General features: G+C 36.2%; 1 protein-coding gene across 1 annotated transcript; it reads left to right on the top strand.

Annotated features, from left to right (window-relative positions):
- Positions 1 to 13,992: 13,992 nt before the first annotated feature.
- LOC137945697 (endochitinase EP3-like) lies at positions 13,993 to 19,729 on the top strand. Its single transcript, XM_068791681.1, has 3 exons — positions 13,993 to 14,307; positions 18,885 to 19,161; positions 19,256 to 19,729. Exons 1-3 carry the CDS (start codon positions 13,993 to 13,995, stop codon positions 19,663 to 19,665), a joined length of 1,002 nt encoding a protein of 333 aa, XP_068647782.1. The 3' UTR covers positions 19,666 to 19,729.

Raw genomic sequence — 19,729 nt, 5'->3', positions numbered from 1 at the left:
GCAAATTTATGAACACAAAAAATAACAATTGAACACTTCTTGTTGTGCAGTTCATGTGAGAGAAGATAAACATTAAGCCCTTCTCACCCCTCAACAAACCACTGAATAGCCCCATCTTATGAGGATTATCAAGTTGTTAAATTCTTAAATAATTGAATAAGATACAGAGTCTAGTCATTCATTTTCTTTCTTGTAGATATTTCAGGCTATAAGTGTAGACATTTATTGACACTTTCATTGTCACTCCCAAGTGCTATGGCATCAACCACAATCTTACAACATCTTTTCTCTCATTTTTTTTCTCTGGTAGATTTATATGAGCTCCATACTCCGCAGCCAAGGGAATTTCCCCAAAAAAAAAAGACATGCCTCTCACATAATCATCAAACATTGGAAACAAATGTTGTACATCACTGGGTAAATAGGGTTCAGAGAAACTAGTCTCGTCCAATCAACAACAAGCTATTAAAATTTTGTCACCAAAATAAGTCATTTACATGTATCCACCCAACAAGATTCAAGCAGGGAAAGCACTCATAGCATTACTAAATAAAAGTTATCACCATTCTCAAGGAAAAAATGAATCATACAAGAAAAGTTAGCAGAAACATACCTTATGCTCTCTTTTTGTTGTCCATGATCATCAAGCAAAACTTACTAATATTCAACCATGCAAAATGGGAATTGGTCCTTCTATTCCTCAATGAAGCCAACAAGTTCAGGATAGAACACAAGTTTCCTCATGCATACCATATAATTGCACTAACATAACTAATTGCAGTGTCATGTACAATTGACCGTGTTCATCAACCCTTCCGATTCCATATGAAGTGCATTCAATTTATCAGAGTGTACATCTAAAAAGATTAGATACAATTTTCTTAAAAAAAAGACAGATTCAAAGGAATGCAAAAAAAAACTTCAAATAAGCACAGATACACATTTTCCAATTTAGTCAAAATAAGTTGAATCAAGAAGAAATGAAGGATAATGTGCTAAGCAGATGTACTTTTTGTGTGGATTGAACGGTTCTAGTTAAACAAACAACTTCAGAATAGAAACATTGTTTGTCAACAAAACTGTCATCAGAGCCATTTACATTTATGCAAGCCTGATGGGCCAAAAGTCGACAGAATCATCATCATCGTTCCTTTTCTAGCAACAGTTTTTTCACCTTTAGACAATGATCACATTGACAAACAATTGAGGATTGAACCTTTTGCTCAATGCCCGTTTGAGGGGTTTCTTGGATCAATGCCTCAGGTTGAATTCTTACAAGTATATGGGGCATCTCGTGAGCAAAAACAAGTATTCTGAAAATATTGACAAGTAGACAAACAAAGAAGCCAAAAGAAAATACTTACTACTAAAGACATTCAAACGATGTGAAAAAAATCTGGAATGACAACATTAGGAGCGAAGACAAAAAGGTTATTGTAGTTGCCTTTTGATTTTTTTGAACAATCCTCATAGAGCTCGTCAGTTTTCGCAAGTGATGAGTTTTTCCCATCGGATTCCCCTCCTTCATGATGGGTATTTTCTCCTCGCCTCAAGTAAAACTTTTTATTACACTTCAATGTCTCAATAAATATAATTAAAAATAATTAATAAAACAAGATTAAAAATCATAATAAAAAAAGAATTAAAAAGTATAATTGAATAACATAATGAAGAAACATAAATGAACAACACCCCTCACGAGGCGAATACCCTCGGCCTGACACACTACCCCGTAGCCCAACAAACCACAACCAACCCTCCCTCCCCCTCCCCTGGCCCATTACCCATTGGTCGTAGTTTGTGACCTCTCCCATATGAACTTCAGTGTTTTGAAGTAGAATATTTTTCAGTATAGTTGGACATTGTTAAGGGTGATTTGTGGTATATATTTGGTGCAATGCATAAAATGGATAAGAGTTGAATGAAAATTATTTTTAACAGACCCTTAAACAAAGAAAATGGAGTTGAAACATCTTTACAAAAGGGGAGAGGAGTGGAATCCATTTCAGAAATCGAGAAGATTCTTATAGGTTTCAGTTGAATTGCAAAACACTTAAGGGATTCGAATCCATGACATAGTTTCCAACTCTTCTACCTTTTCCATTTAATATCCCAAACCATACTTCTTGAATTGATCAACACGATGTTATCCATGAGAAATGATGGTGCATCATAGTGGATGAGTAATCAAGTAGGGTTTGTCACTATGTTTGCTACTATCAAACTCCTACTTAGAATCTTATAGCAGGAAAAACCAACACTTACATGTCATGAAGCTCTGTTTTATAGTGGTCATTGTTTGAATATTTGAAAAGGTACTTACACTTGCAACTTGTTGAGGAAGCATTACAGTTAGTTCTTACATCTGATGTATTTGGTCTTGTCTTAGCATTGAGAGAATATTAATCTTAAAATTACAAAATTAAAAAAATTTATAGAAATAACGTACCTTAGGAGGTAGGAGAAGTGAATAAAGAGGAGTTGCCATTATTTTGGCGAGACTCAAATTTGAGTAAAAACATAAAACTGATTGGGGCCTATCTTTAGAGCATGTGCTCGTAGTAGGGGGTATGGTGTATGAGAATGTAGAACAATTTTGACATGACCATTGACATTAGGATAGGGATGATGGTAGGGCTGGGGAGGTCTAGAATGGAGGGTTGAGGAGTAGGGTTATTGAGTTCCAAAGATGATGGTGGAGTGATAGGGAAATAATGATTATTTTTTTGGGGTAGTAACAATGATAATCTTTGTAGATATCATTGTAGCCTAAAAAAATGCTACGAAAGGACTACATTTGAGTTTCTTTGTACTAAGGTAGGAGTAAGAGAGACAACCAAAAATACGAAGCTCGGTGGTGTACTCAATTTTTATGAAAAAATTGAGTAAATTGGGTGATGGAAGTCTGTTCACGATATGAATGCTCGTAGGAAAAGCTTTTACTTGACAAATTAGAAAAAAAAGGATTTTACTATGACATAGAAGGTCCATCTCAGTAATGTGACTATGGTCTCATTGCATGCAGAGGGAAAGTGAAATTCAACGGTTCACCCTCTGAATACACTTTCACTCGCTCTCTCAACGCTCTCTACATCCCTCTCTCTTGACTCTCTCTACATCCCTCTCTCTCAACGATGTCTGCATTCCTCTCTCTCGATGCTCTTTGCATCTATCTCTCTCGACTCTCTGCTCTCTCCTTCCCTACCCTTGTCTCTCTCGATGCTCCTCTCTTTGATTCTCTCTCAACTCTCATCTCTCTCAATGCTCCTCTCGCCAACGACTGGTTGCTTCCTCTCACTTTGCTATCGTGTTGCTTCCCTCTCGCTCAGTCGTTGCTCCCCTGTGGTTTATGCTTGGCCTCACCCTAGCCCACGACAACTTCCACTCAACCACCCTCTCTTCCTCTCAACCCTAAACCCTCATCCTTCTTATCCATTCCTCTCTGTTCATCTTTTCGACGCCCACTCTCTCAAAACCGAACCCTATCCTCTCGCAATCTCTCTTTTCCCAAAAAAATCAATTAATGATTTATTAAAGTTATTTTTATGTTTAATTGAAATCTAATTGAATTTTAATGTCTATGTTTAATTGAAAGTGCAATTTCTATGTGTTGGCTTTTCAATTGTTAGGGTTTAGGGTTTTATTTATGTATTTAGGGTTTAGGGTTAATAAAGTTACAATTTCAGTGTGTTTAGGGTTTAGGTTTTTCAATTGTTAGGGACGAATCTTATACGAGGTCATACAATATGTGGACCTTTTCATGAAGACAACAAGATGCTTGATCTCTTGATTGAGTAGGTCACAATGGTTTTTGGAAACATGAGGTTTTTGCTTACTACGTTAATAAGTTCAACGAAGACATAGTGAACAAAAAAATGCAAGCAGTTGAAAAACCGCAAAAGGACATGGAAGAAAATATACCAGATAGTGACTAGTTGTCTCAATTCTAGAGGCTTCGGCTAGAATCTGATAACTCAAAGAGTTATTGTAAGTAATTCAGTCTGGCAAGAGTATATCAAGGTAAGTAAATCTCACGTAGGAAAACATGTTTTTTGCATTACTAAGCACCATTCCAAGATTTCTAAAAGATATATTTTTTTTGTAGGAACACAAGGATGTTGATAAATATAGACGGGAAGGGTGCCTGCTATGTGATAGATTGGTTTTGGTTGTGGGATAGTCCATAGCCATGGGGATAACTAGTCAAACCTGTGAGGAGCTAGGTTTGATGAGATAGCGGAGTTTGATGCAATTAGGGAGATCCCTTCACCATTCTCTAGCAGTAATGAATCTGCACATGAGCAGCAACAAAGAGGCCATCCATCATCTTAATCCAATTCTGCATCATTTTCTATGCGTCATAGGAAGAAGTACCAAATGTCCTCTAATGACATTGGCATATTCATTGATGCTATGACTAGTATTGCAGAATCATCTACGAATGTTTTCCAAATTAAATATGTCAATACAAGACTTCCATGGTACGAAGTCCTCTTGGAAATCTCTGACCTACTAAGAGAATTGAAATATCGAGTTTCTGAGTGGTTGGATAGTGTAGATGAGAAGGACATGTTTGTTAGGATGACAGTGGAAGAACAACGTGATTGGCTTTATTTTAACTACCATGAATTGTAATCATCAATGTTGTACTGAGTTTTTAATGGTTGTATTGAAATTGGGACGTTTGATCTTCATTAATTATGTTTTGTTAGTTATGACATTGTAAGACTTGGATGAAATTGTTATCAATCTCATTATGTTTTTGAATTATTATGTTTTTGTTAATTACTATGTTTGTGGATGAATATGTGATGTGATTTTAGTTGTGTATGAATACATATGGATGTGATTGTAGTTATGGATGTGGTTGTGGTTAAGATAGAAATGTGTTTGTGAAGAAGACAAGGATGTGTTTGTGTTTAGGTTTCTGGATGGATGTGATTGTGTTTCAAATAACAATATGAATATGTTGGTACATGGTTTGTTTTTGTGTTGATACAGGTTGTGTTTCAAATAACGATATAAGTGTGTTAGAACATAGTTTGTTTTTGTGTTGATACAGGTGTTTTTGCATTGATACATGTTGTATTTCAATTAATGATATGGATGTTTTGGTATATGTTGTGCTTTTTTGTCGATACAAATTTTATTTTTGTGGTTCAAACATTAGTGGTGAAGTGAGTGATTTGTTTTTGCGCCTTTCTTTCAATTATTAAATGTGTACCTTTGCAGGTATTCATGGATAATTTATCGGACAAACAAAAGATTGGCATTATGTTTGCCTTCACCACAATGTTATCTATGACAAGATATTATCTTGGTACTTGAAAGTAAATAATATATTTTTATGCAATAGTTTTTTATCTATTATTATCTTCAATTTTTTATGTGGAATATATCTTCTATTGTAGGTAAATATTATTTAGTAGATGTTGGTTATGCAAATCTTCCGGGATTTTTGGCTCCATATCGAGGAACTCTTTATCTTTTGCAAGAATTTGGAAATGATTTTCCTAGAAATGATAAAGAATTATTTAACCGAAGTCACTCATCTTTGAGGAATACTAATGAGAGAACTTTTGGTGCTTCCATTTTCTTTTGAGATCCAAATAAAAAAATTATAATTACTTGTTGCTTATTACATAATTATATAAGTAGAGAGGATTACAGTAATATGTTTGAAACGAAAGAGCATGATTCGGCTGGTGAGCCTAGTGGAGGAGATGATGAGGTCAAATTAGGTGTAAATAGTGTTGAAGATAGTGATGATAGATATGGTCTTGTGGATGAAGACAACATTTATTATTATATTAAATTAGAGATTTAAGAGTGGTAATTAAAATATTATTAAATTAAGCATTTGATCAATTATTTTTGTTTAATTTTTAAATTTTTATGTTAAAATATATCTTTTTTTATTAATAAAATAATATATTTATTTATTATATTCATTTATGTTTTTTTTAATTTTTATTATCTATTTTTTATAATTAAGTTGCACATAGTTAATTGTCACTCGTAATTATTGTATTAAATTAAAATAAAGCAGGTGTATATGGGCAAAAAATTTGATGATGAATTCCATAGGTACGAAGATGAGTCTGGAAGCAAGTACTTGTAAATTCTCCTCCACCATCACTTAGAAAAATTTTAATATGTGCTGAACACAAGTTTTTGAAATTGGGTAAAATATCATAAAAATTTGATTTGAATTTCAAAGGATAAAGCCAAGTGAATTAGGAAAAATCATCAATGAAGATAATATAATATACATATCCTAAATGGGATTTGACAGGTGATGGTCCCCATATATCACAATGAATAAGATCTAACACATAAGATGATTTAAGTTCATGACGTGGATAAGGTATACGATGATTTCTTGCAAGTTGACATGAACTACATGAGGATGGGGAAGGCAATAAAGAGGTAAGATAGAGATGCCCTTGTTTTTGTAAAGAAGAAATAACATAATGATTTACATGTCCTAGGCGAGCATGCCATAAATCATAGAAAGCATGTAAAAATTTATTCTTAAGGACAAAAAGAAGGGCAGGGTTGCCACGCTCCAGCATATATAAGCCTTCATCTCTTTTAGCAGTTGCCACCACCATTCCTGTGAGACGATTCTGAATTGTGAAAAGATTGTTAGTAAATGTAACGATTAAAGGAAAATCATACATTAATTTATTGATGGAGAGAAGATTTTTAGTGAGATGTGGAACATCTAAAACATCTAACAACTGAATATTTGGGATATGAGAGAGAATACCAGTATGTGAGATAGGTAAGGAGGCATCATTCCCCACAATTACAGAGTCCTTACCTGTGTACGAAGCGGACTGATCTAGGATGGATGTGTTATTGGACATATGAGTGGATCCCCCAGTGTCCAAGAACCAATAAGAGGTGTTGATCCAGTGAGAGCACACGATCATGTGAATGCCTTGGTAAGATGGACAGGAAACTCGTTGGACTCACGGCGGGCATAACGTTGGTTGCATCGACCAGCATAGCGATCATCAAGATGACATATCTGACAGCGAGGAAGGTGGCACCCTTGTGCTAAATGAGGCCGTCCTTGGTTGACATAACGGCGGCCATAACCATTTGTTCCCATAACCATTTGTTCGGCCATGGGTTCAATTAGAGCCGCAGCGGATCGACCGATCTTATCCTCAGGGTGCGGCAGTGAAAGCAGCAACGTGAGAGACAGAGCTTTCTAATGATTTTTGAAAGAGCTTAAAACTCTCTACTCTATAGATGAGGTCAGAGAAGCAGGGGAGAGGTGTGAGGGCCATTCGTGTGACAGAGAAGGTGGAAAATTCGAAGCCAAGTCCACAGAGAAACTAATGGAGGTTTTCGGTGTTGTCGATAGGTCTGTCGATCGCGTGATAAGCGACAACAGATTGATTGCCGTGCTTTAAATACTGGAGATCGTCTTTGAATTAGATTTTTCGAGCCTTTGACCATGACTGAAGGCATTTTCCAATGTGAGCCAGACCTCGCGTGCAGTGGAAAGGCCAACGGCTTCGGCCATTGCCTCCTTGGTGAGGGAGGAAAGGAGGAGGCTGAGAAGGAGTTGATCCATTGCACTCCATTGCAAATCTTCAGTAGTAGGGATGGTAGAATCTGTGGCAGTAAACTGAGGTGGTGGCGTGAGGGTTCCATCCCTATAAGTAAGAAGATTATTACTTTCCAAAAGAGGAAGAAGTTGGCATTTCCACAAGAGATATGTTATGGAAGAAAGTTTAATGGTAATCATATGGATGAGGGTATGAAAAGGGAGAATATGAGAACAGGAGGTGGTATATGATAGAGATAAAGATAAGAGTTAGTTCGAGATAACTCCAACTATAAATATTGTATCTAGTTACAACACGTATCATTTATTAATGTAATATCTTATTTAATTAATTACTATATTAATATATTTTAATTCTACATTAAATTACTTATTAGTGTAGTAACCATATTTTTTTAGGTTAATTATCAGTTTAGGTATATGTTCTATTTAGGTATATTATAAAAAGTTACTTATTCTCTTGTTTACATCATATTTTTCATTTTTGGCTCTAACACTGGAAACTGTTTTTCAGTGCACTTGAACTCATCTACACTTACACCAGCAAGTAATTCACTTTCACTTAAACTTGAGCCCAAAGTGCACTAACCCCTCCTAATCTAATCAATAGCTTGCTAGTTTTCTACTTTTCTGATGGAAAGCTACTTGTTCATATAGACAGGTAAAAGTTCATACAATTCAATTGCTTGCTACTACTTTTTATTCAATAGACAAAAGGGATTTGGGGAGTTCTCCCCTAATATGCTGGAAGGACTGAGAAAAAGGGCAAAGTGAATAACATGAAGGAACAAAAATATATTTATGTGAATAATGAAATGAGACTAAGATGAATGCAGAGGCAAAAAGTCTTGCCCTCCCACCCGGGGGCTCCACCATCTATGCATGAAGGGTGCTTGGTTGCAGATGATGTCTGACATCATCTTAGACTGAATGGATTTCAAGAAAATAAAGGGCAATGAGAGAGATCTCATAGTCCACGAGTGGAAGCACGGAGAAGAATTTTATTCATTGTTATGATGAGTGCTGAAATTGGAAGGTTAGGACCTCTTGGTCTAAGTCCAAGCATGGCAGTCACATAGACTTTCTTATAGCTCTTCCTTTTTCTTCTCACATATGTTCTACAAGATGACTCTTGCTTAATTCGTAAACACAAAACCAGAAGAGATCACTATGAGAAGGAAGAGTTCAAGTCAGCTCAAACTCGTTTTCCGTCTCATGTACGTTCATCCTTGCCTGCTTGATACACCCTAAAACAAATGACATTATTAACAACTTGACATTAAGAATGAAAATAGTAAGGAAGACTCTGCAATCTGCTTCAATTTTGATATTACAGAGTAGGTGCACTCTTGATTCGTTCAACTTATTCAGCTGCCGCCCAAAGTTTAAGTATTGGTCTTCCACTACGCTCTTATTTTTCTCTGTTTCAGCTGCTATAAGTAGAGGTCACTGATCTCTCTACTTACAACTCACCCATCCTTCCTATTCTCTTCATGTTACTGTTTGCACCCAGAATGAGAGCCATCTTTCTCACCGTCGCTTTGGTCGGATTCGTCGGCGGGTTCTTGCCGGAGTCAGTCGTGGGCCAGAACTGCAGCTGCGCTAGAAAATAAACAAGACTACCAATCACCAACCAATATAAATTGTAATTAGAAAGGGGTTCACCATATGTAAACAAAGTTTAACATTGAGTTCAATAGGAGTTTCAGGGATATAATTATTGGAGAGCCTTATCTTTTTATATTTGTTGGAAGATATGCCCAAGACCACACAACCAAGGAAGACCCACATATCCAAGAGTATTATAAGAGGGGTCACACAACCAAGGAAGGTATTTTTATATTAAATGAAAGGTATCTTTCTCTTATGACACAAATAACCCTAGTGACAAAGAGTGAACTTCCAGGCCCCAAAAAATAGCTTAACAAGTCCAAATTCTTCATTTAGAAAAAGGATGTAACATGAACTTTTTAACTCTTGAATAATAATTGTATAAACACTAGTAATAACAATATCATCAACATCAAGCACCATCATGACAAGTTATTCTACATAGTCAAAATATCACATATGCGTTGAGAGCGAGTGAAGCATTTGTTGAATACCTCATTTACATGATGTAGCATAGATTCATATTTTGTCTAGATGTATATTTTTGTATGTTTCAATTTGTTAACAAGCATATTTTATAATAGTTTTTTAACTACATTGAGTATATGTAATTTCATTAATTTATTTGATGCGTTCTTTATTTTTTATTATTTTATTAATATATTTTTCATTTTCTATTAATATAAAATATTTATAGGGAAACAAAATTATTTTTTTAAAATTAAAATTCTCCTCACTAAATTTCAAATTTCATGGACAAGGGGGTAATTTTTTTTTCAGAAATGAAATTTCTACATGTGAAAATAAATATTTACAAGTAGAACTGTAGGCTTTACCTGCAAAAATTCGACTTCATGGGCAAAGGCTTTTGAATCACTTCCCAAAGATTTTGAATCTTTGCCCTCAATAAATTCATTTAGCAACTAAATATGTTAGATTTGACACAAAATATTTTTTTGCAAGTATAACATGTAGCAACGAAAATCCGCCAATGAAATCTTTGATGGAAGAAGGCTCAAGATTCCTGTAATTGTTCTAATTTTGATGATAACAAACTTGGACATATAATCATGGTATATGAGGAAATTTTGCAGAAAACAAGGGCAAATAAGTCACTCTAGAGAAGTTGAGTCCCTACAGAGGAGTTCAATCCAACAACATCGAAAGAAGGAAAGAGGCGATGAGCCCATGAAACAGAAGGTTTGAAAAATAAAAAAGGAGTTGACTCCATCAGGCAAGCATGAAATAAATGGTGTCAATCCTTTGGAAAAAAAAAGTGTTGACCCCTATACTGAAGAGCATACAACAGGAATTGACTATGTGAGAGGAGTTGAACCCATCTAAGTAAGAAGTAATAAAAAGGAGTTGACCCCTCAAAACAAAGAGTTTTGAGAAGGGAAAAGGGGTCAACCCTAGCTTTCAAAGGAGTAGAAGGAGTCGATCCCTGTAGTGGAGTCGAATACAAACTCAAGCCATTTGTACAGAAAGGAGTCGACCCCAAGCACAAGAGTCGACCCCTTGCAATAGAAATTCAATTGTTTGGAATGCCAAACCAGATCTAAGAGTTCAACAAAAAAAATTATTATTTTTTCACAATTTTTGGTCCTAGTTTTGCCTATGTTTACAAAATACAAAAATAATCTTATCCACTTGTAAAGTAGTTTTTGATTGTTGATATTCATGCTATATAAACCAAACTCACCCCAAATATTTCGATACCCATGCCTCGATGAATTTCAAAACCCCCAAATGCCTCCATTGAGATTTGCAAGTTATAGCCCTCTCAAAAGCTAAAAAAAGAAGCTATTTTGCAAAGATTTTTAGTCAAAGCAAAGTGTTTTAGTGTTTAGATTTTGAAATTGGTTTTCAATAAATGGTTTATTGATTATTAAGTATTTGTCATTTAATTTTCATATCACATTAGGCTCAACATCTTCATATTGAGTGATTGATTAGTAGACTTCCTTATATTACCACCTTTCTAGTGTTTTGAGCGCCTTTTATTTTAAACATAATCCATTAAAGTGGTGAATTGCAAGTAGATTCACCTTAGGATTGGGTATAATCTTGTCTTTTGAGTTTGAATGAAACATTTTCTTATCAAGAGGCTTAATTGTGTTTTGACTAGATAAACTAATAACCCTTGCATTTGCAAGCCAATCTAGACTAGATCAAGCTAATTGATAGTTGATCAAAATCCCTTAATTAGGCTTGGATGCATACCTAGTAGCTCCTGGCCATACGTGCTAAGTGTTGGACAGGTGCAATAATTGAACCCATAGTACGTTTTTGTTTTAGATGTTATTGATTTTTAGGACTACATAATTACATCTTGGGTAAAGAAGAAAAGGAAGAAGAAGAAAGAAGAATGCACACGTTGAGGAGAAAAGAGGAGCAAGAATAGGGTTATGGACTTAGTCTAAACTCTCCCCCGTAAGCTCTATTTATAGATGCTAAAAGTACCAATATTACAATTATACCCTTCACCCTAGAAAGAGTGAAGAAAAGAAAAAAAACATAAACTAATTACATTAATGATACTCTTAACTTATTCATATCTTCCAACACTCCCCTTCAATCTAGGAGGTAACGACAGTGATACCAACTTGAAAATAATAACATAGATGTAGTAGTAATCTCCTCCATCACGATGTCCCAAGGATAAGTATGAAACTAGGCACAAACTCCAAGGGTAGAAATGGGTGATAAAACATAAGTGGAGACCAATCTTAAATGATTTTGAACAAATATAGTGATAATAATCACTAAAGTGGGTAATGTCTCTAATTCACAAGACGTCAATAAAAAACCCAAGGGTACCAATAAAAAGTCTAATTGAACTTAAAAACACCCATATATATAAAAAGAACCAACCAAAGTAACACACCAAAAGGGTTGGGTCAAAGGGGGATAACGAGAGTTAAATAAAGGATGATAGGAGAAAGGCTGCTAAATAATAAAAGGGTAATGGAATGATAAGGAAGATAAGATGAAGAAGTCAGGGTCATTGTGTGCTTTATTTTCTTAAATAATTTAAATTCTTCATCATATGAACCAATGCCGACAACAACTATCAAATAAGATTGATGGCAACTCTCAAGAAAGAAATTTTAATCTCACATGGGGACATCTGAAACAGCAATGCAGATTAAGAGGATCAGAAGCTTTAGTAGTCTAGCATCTTTGAAGTATTATTGTCGTTGATGAGGTCTTCCCACACTTTGCTAATCATTCCAACTTTCTCGTACTCTGCTTCTACCCGACAAAAAAGAAGACGAAGATAGACGGAGTAGAAGATTACCAGAGAGAAGAAAATTTCCAAACAAACAAATCAATGTTGTTCACGTCTTTGTGTAAGGCTTCTTTATGAGTTCTATACAACAATCTTTGAGCGCGTCAGAAAGGCCTGAGAAGCTACTGCTTCATGGTCTTTGTAACAGAAAGATAACCCAAAGCTAGAGCATAAAAAGCAGCAAACGTGCAAAGTAGAAAATACAACCAACAGATGAGGAGTAGCAGCAACGTGAAACAGAGTTTGTGAGCCAAATTCTGAGATGATTTTTTGAAAGCACGACCTCGGTGGTCTATTGTTTCTTCATACGCAATCCGATTTTCCTTGTGCTCAACAATACTCATTAAACAAGCAGTAAGTCAAAACTCTGGAGTCTTTGTTTATGCCCACCAGCAAAACACAATTACTTAGAAATCTTAGACGAAGTCTTGGTCTGCCAATGAAGACAACCAGACAATGTTGTACATGTTGGATGGGATCCTAAAGAATCATAGCTCTGGGTCCTAAAAATCAATCATTCCTCTGATATCATGTTGATTTTCAAGACTCCATATATTACATCTTGGGTAATGAAGAGAAGGAAGAAGAAGAGAGAAGTCCTCGCATTGAGGAGAAAAGAGGAGAAAAAATTGGGTTATGGACTTAGTCCAAAATCTCCCTCTTAAGCTCTATTTATAGATGCTAAAAGTACTAATATTATAACTATACCCTTTACCTTAGTAAGAGTACAGAAGAGACCAAAAACATAAAGTAATTAAATCAATGATACTCCAACTTATTCATATATTCCAACAAATGTCATTGAGTAAATCTTAGTACATGGATGCTTTAATTCTAGGGCAAGGGCTCCCTAGGAGTGGATTAGCAATATGAAATATTTAATGTAAACCATTGTAAAAAATTGAGGCGAGTGGTTAATTACTTATTTCTTGTTTAAATTGCTCATTGGTATTGCTTTAGTTTTAAAACTGTCATTCAGTTCCCCTCTAGGTTTATCTTTGTGAGACCTTGCAAGTAGAATCAGAATTAGTATACTCTTGAAGTTTGGTTAAAACTATAGCTTGAATATCAAAGATCCACCAAAATCTAGCCACAACTCTTCCCCTATATTTGTCACTAGCATATCTGTACTGAAACCCTCTTTGTTTGATAGAAACAATTATTCTTATTAGAAATATAGAATAAGATATGAGTTAATGGAAACAAATATTCTCATTGGCATTTGCCACTTTCTCTTAGAATGAAATACTACTCAAGGGCTCTACATTCCCATGAAATGGGAAGGTGACAAGGAAGTTGAAAAATCCCCAAGTAGAGTATACTAATGTGGATTAAAGAAAGTGTCCATAAATCACGAAGCATTGAACATGCTCCTTTGTTCTCTATATTCTATGTAGAACTCATGACTTATTTGTGCATCTAGTGGCAAGGAAGTAAGGCCAAACTTCTCAAGTAAAAGAAACCAAAATGAATATATTTATAAATGTATATGAAAAAGTTTAAAATGGAGCCCAAGGAAGCAATTGAGAGCATGAGTAAAAGATTGAATGAAATCTCAAGCAAACTAGCACTATTAGACACTACCTTCACTGACAAACAAAATGTGAAGGTGGATAAAATCTTTAGGCGTCTACCCAAGCAGTGGATGCTTAAGGTTACAACCATAAATGACACTAGAGTTATAAACCCTATGACAATTGATGAGTTAATGGAGAATCTTCTTACATATAAAATGAGTCTTAAAGAATTTGAGAAAGAAGAAAACATGCTAAAGAAAGTAACAAATGCTTTGTTGGTAAATGCTAGTGATGACTTTAATGTGAATCTGATATGGATGATGATGGCATAGCCTTGTTTGGTAGAAAATTCAAAAGGTTTTCTAGGTATAAGAAGAGCAAAGAGTACCCAATAAGAAGATGATAAACGAGCCAAAAGTTCAAAAAAGTGAACAACAAGTGCTTAAAATGTGGAAGCAATTATAACTTTATTGCTAATGGGCCACTCAAGATGAAAGAAGAGACAAAGCTAAAGAAGAAATAAGCCAAGAAACCCAAAAAGAAGTCATTGAAAGCTAAGATATGACACACAAAAATTTCTTGTTCAAAAAATGAACGTGAAGCCTCTGAAGAAGAAATGGTGAACTAAGCTCTTATGGTCTTGGAAAATGAGGTATGATTTGAAATTGAAAGCGATGAATTTGATGTGGATAAGCTAATTGTCAAATGTTAATCCCTAGTAAAAAAACTAGAAGTTGATCAAGCTATTCATTGGTGAAAATATTTAGAAAGATAAATTAAATGCAATTGGCAATGAGAATCTCTCTAAACTAGACACATTAGATATCGATTAAATTTCACAATTGTTGTGTTAAGGGTGTTGAATTTAGGACCCCATGCTTGAATCCTCGAGCAAGATGAGAGAGGGAGAAGAGAAGAAAAGAGCAAAGAGAGAGAGAGCTCAGGTAGAGATGAGAGAAGAGAAAAGGGATAAGAAAGACTTTAAGTTAGTAGAGATATTCTTCCACGAATTTGAGAAGAGGAGAGCTTGATTGAAGACTTCAACCAAGGCCCATATTTATACTATTTCTATTACATATTTAGGGAAACAATTCATGAAGATTTAGAATCCATAATTACATCAATCATGATTAGCTAAATTACATCAATCAAAGGAAGATCAATCAATTAAATTAATCAATGAAGATTACCAAATCTTCCACCTCATGTGATGAGGATTCCATCTCGTGTTATGACTCATCATGCCATCTCGTGAGGGCATGGTGGGGTTGGTCCCACCTTCAAACAAAAGGAAAAGGTGCACAAAGATTTAGAACAGTTGAAAGATGTATGTATTAGCTATTGAAGAACAAATATGAAACATTAGGGTTTGGGCTTTTGAATTTTTTCGGGAGGGGGTTTTGGATTCGAGTTTTGGGTTCAGATTTTAAAAAACCTAAACCCTGGTCTGAATCCATGCTCAACCCTATTCTCAATACACATGTATCATAAATGGGGTTGAACCACTACTACTAACCAATAGCACACAGGAGTCGCTTAGTTCCAATTGAGGGTTAAATGGCATAGGAGATTGAGTTCTAATTGAGGGTTTAATGAAAGTAAGAGATGACTGTTCCCCACCAATTACAGAGATAACACGAATGAAGTCAATCTCCTCACTTGTATTGATCTCATGCTTCTCCTATAATTAGCAAAGAATACAATTTACTGATTCATTGGGAGCTATAGATCCCAATCGTCGGCTTCGAAATGGAGGTCTTCATTACATTCGAAAGAGCAAAAACAGAGTTTTATTAGATTCTATAATCTACACATTTGGTCTAAAACTCTGAGCTTCTTTCACTTCTTTTAATTGATATTTTTAATAGGTGTTATTAAACCAACTCATGTACAATACCTGGTATCACAATTCATAGCTCAAAAGCATCTAATATCTTATCAATCGAAGAAAAGCGAGTCCAGAATGAAGATAGACATGAACTGAATTACCGAAGAAAAGTACCTCCAGGATAAGGTTAGGTAATAAGCATTACGAGCGAAAAAGAAGGACAATTCCTGGTTTTCGATGTCAATGTCCGAGGACCTTTCCTGTGACTAAAAATAGTTCCCTGACCTAACATGTTTTCACTTTCAGTTTCGTTCATCTGTTGCCAAATTCATGCAAGATGAACGAAAACTTTGAAAAGATTGATCATTCAGCAAAGAACAAAAGGTCCCAATTTTTTTTGAAAAATATTTACTTTTTTTTTGGACGACACATTGCCGACTCACCCGGGAGATTTGACTGGAAATTAATGAATGCGGCTTCTTCCTTCATCAGAGGGAAACATTGTTCATCAAGTTGCCTGCGTACCCGCCGTTGGTATTTTCTCTGTTCATGCCTGCTTCTTACTTAGTCAAGGTCAAAGTCTGTATTGTTCATCAAGTTTATCAAGTTGCCTGCGTACCTGCCGTTGGTATTTTCTCTGTTCATGGCTGCTTCTTACTTAATCAAGGTCAAAGTCTGTGATCCTATCGCCTACGTCTAGGGGTGGCTTTGAACCGAGCTGGCTCGCGAGTGGCTCGTGTTTGGCTCAGTTCCGGCTCGGTTCGACTCGTTATATATCGAGCTCGAGCAGAACTCAAACTCAGAAATGGGCTCGTTTAGGTTAACGAGCCGAACTCGAGCAGAGCCAGGTTCGGCTCATCGGCTCGCGAGCCGACTCGTTAATGAGGCAAATTTTCGGGAGTCTCGCACTCTCTCGAAAAAAAAAAATTCGGTCTTGCTCCCGCCTTCGCTCTCTTTGTCTCCTCCTTCCGTTCTCTCTTCTTCCTCCGAAATTCCCTCTCTCGGCCTCCATCTCCCTTCTCCCTCTCGTCGTCGGTGCCCCTTCCGCCGCCGCCGCACCTATTCCTTCCCCCCGCTCATCGCCTTCTCTGCCTCTCATCGTCGTCGCCGTCGACTCCCGTATCGCCTCGTCATACCCCAACTAGAGCGACTGCTCTGGACCCTCTCCCATCGTCGTCACCCCCCTACCACTGCCTGCTACCGCCATCAAATCAGCCGGCCACCGCTCTCGCCGGAACGGCACTGAACCCCCGGATACATGAAGTTCGGATACCTAAGTTGAGGGGGGATATTATTTTCCCCCCTCGACGCTCCGTCCCGCACAACGTGCGAACTCGCACGTGCAGTTCACACGTGCCAGTTTCGCACGTGAGGTTTTTATAAAAAAAAAAAAAAAAACTTGTAAATCCTATTCTCAGCCTGTTTTTCCTCTGGACGATCCAATAATACGTAAAAATATAGTGTGTTAAAGTTAGCATTTGATCAAATTTTCCTGTTTATTTTTTTATTTTTTATAATTAATCATGTACACAGTTAATTGGCTCACATAATTATTGTATTAATGTATAATAAACTGTAATCATTAAATAATATAATATATAATTTAATTAATTAATATATTAATTTATTTTAATTATACATTAAAATAATTATTTGTGTTGTAATCATGTTTGTTTTACCTAATTTGGGGTTTAAATATTGTGTTATAATTAAGTATACTATTATAAGTTACTCATTTTCTTGTTTTTTATATTTTTCTTTTTTTGGGGCACTTACACTTGAAACTGTTTTCTAATGTATATGAACTCGTCCACACCAACACCAAGTTTGAAATTGAATTTCATGTAGATGAATTAAATGAATTTGAAGTAGGAGATGAAGATGAACTTCAAATTTTAAGTTTGTTGACTAACCCCCCTTAATTATAATTCTCATATCCACAGTAGCTTCGGAGTCATTATTTAGTGCTGGTGGTAGAGTAATAGACTCGTATCGTTCTTCCTTGGTACCAAATACATTTCAAACTTTGATTTGTGGTAGTGATTGGGTTCGGACTCTTCACGGTATAAAGAAAAATCAAAAGGTGAATTTATTTGATTAATTATTTATTACGATATTTTTTAGTATATTTTTTAGTTTTATTTATTAAAATTTTGTTTTATGATTACAGCCTGAGAAGAAGAGTGCAGAAATAATGCTACCAGCTACATGATTTTTCATGTTTTTCTCATCATGGTAATTTTAATATTTTTAACAACATTAAGTAACTAGTAGTGGAAGAGTATTTTTTTATCTAACAATAACTAATTTTATTTTTTTGTTTTTTTCATAGGTGGAGATTTTGCTCAAGCAAGGACGTATATTATTTTCTAGCATGAAGAGAAATAACTATAGTTTGTAAATTTATAATGGATTTATAGTTTTTATTTGGGTGATTGTAAATTGATAGTGATATTTCATTTAATTTTGTTTGTGTTTGATTATTGTATGGAATTTATTTATAATATTATGCAGTGTATGGAATGTTTAGACTATTTTATGGAGTGTATAAACAATTTCTTGGAGTGTTTATGGAATGTATAAACAATTTTATGGAGTATTTATGCAGGTATTATGTATGTTGATTATGCCCAATTTTAAATAGAGGTCATGTCGAATTTTATACAGGTATTATATATATAGATTATGTTTAATTTTAAGTAGAGGTTATGCCCAATCTTATACACTTATTATATATATAGGTTATGCCCAATTTTATGTAGAGGTCATGTCCAATTTTATGTAAAATGTATGCATAATTTTATATATATTTTATTTGATATATAGTTTTTGAAAAGTTTTAAATATATGTTGAGGCTCGAGTTCGGCTCGAAGCTCGGCTCGAACTCGGTGGGCTCGAGCTCGATAACAATTTTAGGCTCGAGATGAGGCTCGGTTCGAAGCTCGGCTCGAAATATTTAAATCAAGCTCGGCTCGAATATAGGCGGGTTTGGGCTCGGCTCGGCTCGGCTCGATGCCACCCCTAACTGCTTCCATGGCCCCGGAGTCTAGACCGATCAGACTACGAGGGCTCCACAAGGATGTAGAGAAGACCCATGCGATGCGCCATCCGGTGGCAATGGGGTGTCAGTCCCTGACCTTGTTACTCAGGCGTTCTTCGACGGAATTAAAAACGAAGCCACCGGTGACTGTCCTGCTTGGGGCTTCTACACCCGGGCCGCGTTTCTAGAGGGCCTCAAGTCTTACGCCGGCTTCGGAACTGCGGGGTCGGCCGACGACTCCAAGCGCGAGATTGCGGCTTTCTTCGCTCACGCCTCACACGAGAGTGGTTTCTTCTCTGCCATACATTTCTTTCCGTTATGTCGTCTGTCCTTGAAAAGAGGACACCTTTACATTTAATTTGTTCTCGTCTTGTTGCGCAGGATTGTGCGTCGTTGAAGAGAATCTTGATCCAAACAACCCTTACTGCGACCGGGAAAGAGCAGCTGAGTACCCGTGTAACCCCAACAAGAGATACTACGGACGTGGGCCTCTGCAACTGACATGGAACTATAACTACGGGGCTGCCGGAAGGTGCATTGGATTCGACGGCCTAGGAAATCCGGAGATTTTGGCATCTGATCCCGTCGTGTCATTCAAATCGGCCCTCTGGTTCTGGATGAATAATGTCCACGCCGCCATAACGTCCGGCCGAGGATTCGGAGCAACGATCAGAGCCATTAACAGTATCGAATGCCGCGGCTCCTCCGGTCAAGCTGCTAGCCGCATTCAGTTGTTCCAGAAGTACTGTTGCCAACTGGGAGTCAGTCCAGGTGGTAACCTCAACTGTTAGAGCTAGAGCAATTACTTGTATAATAACATTCCAGGGGATTCCACCGTATATGGTACCTCTTTCT

This window comes from Aristolochia californica, unplaced genomic scaffold (assembly GCF_029961685.1).
Source record: "Aristolochia californica isolate CCGP_79_NKW_82.1479 unplaced genomic scaffold, dmAriCali1.0.hap1 SCAF_1, whole genome shotgun sequence".
Lineage (NCBI taxonomy): Eukaryota > Viridiplantae > Streptophyta > Magnoliopsida > Piperales > Aristolochiaceae > Aristolochia > Aristolochia californica.
The sequence above is the reverse complement of the archived record's forward strand: the minus strand, read 5'-3'. Positions and strand labels throughout refer to the sequence as shown.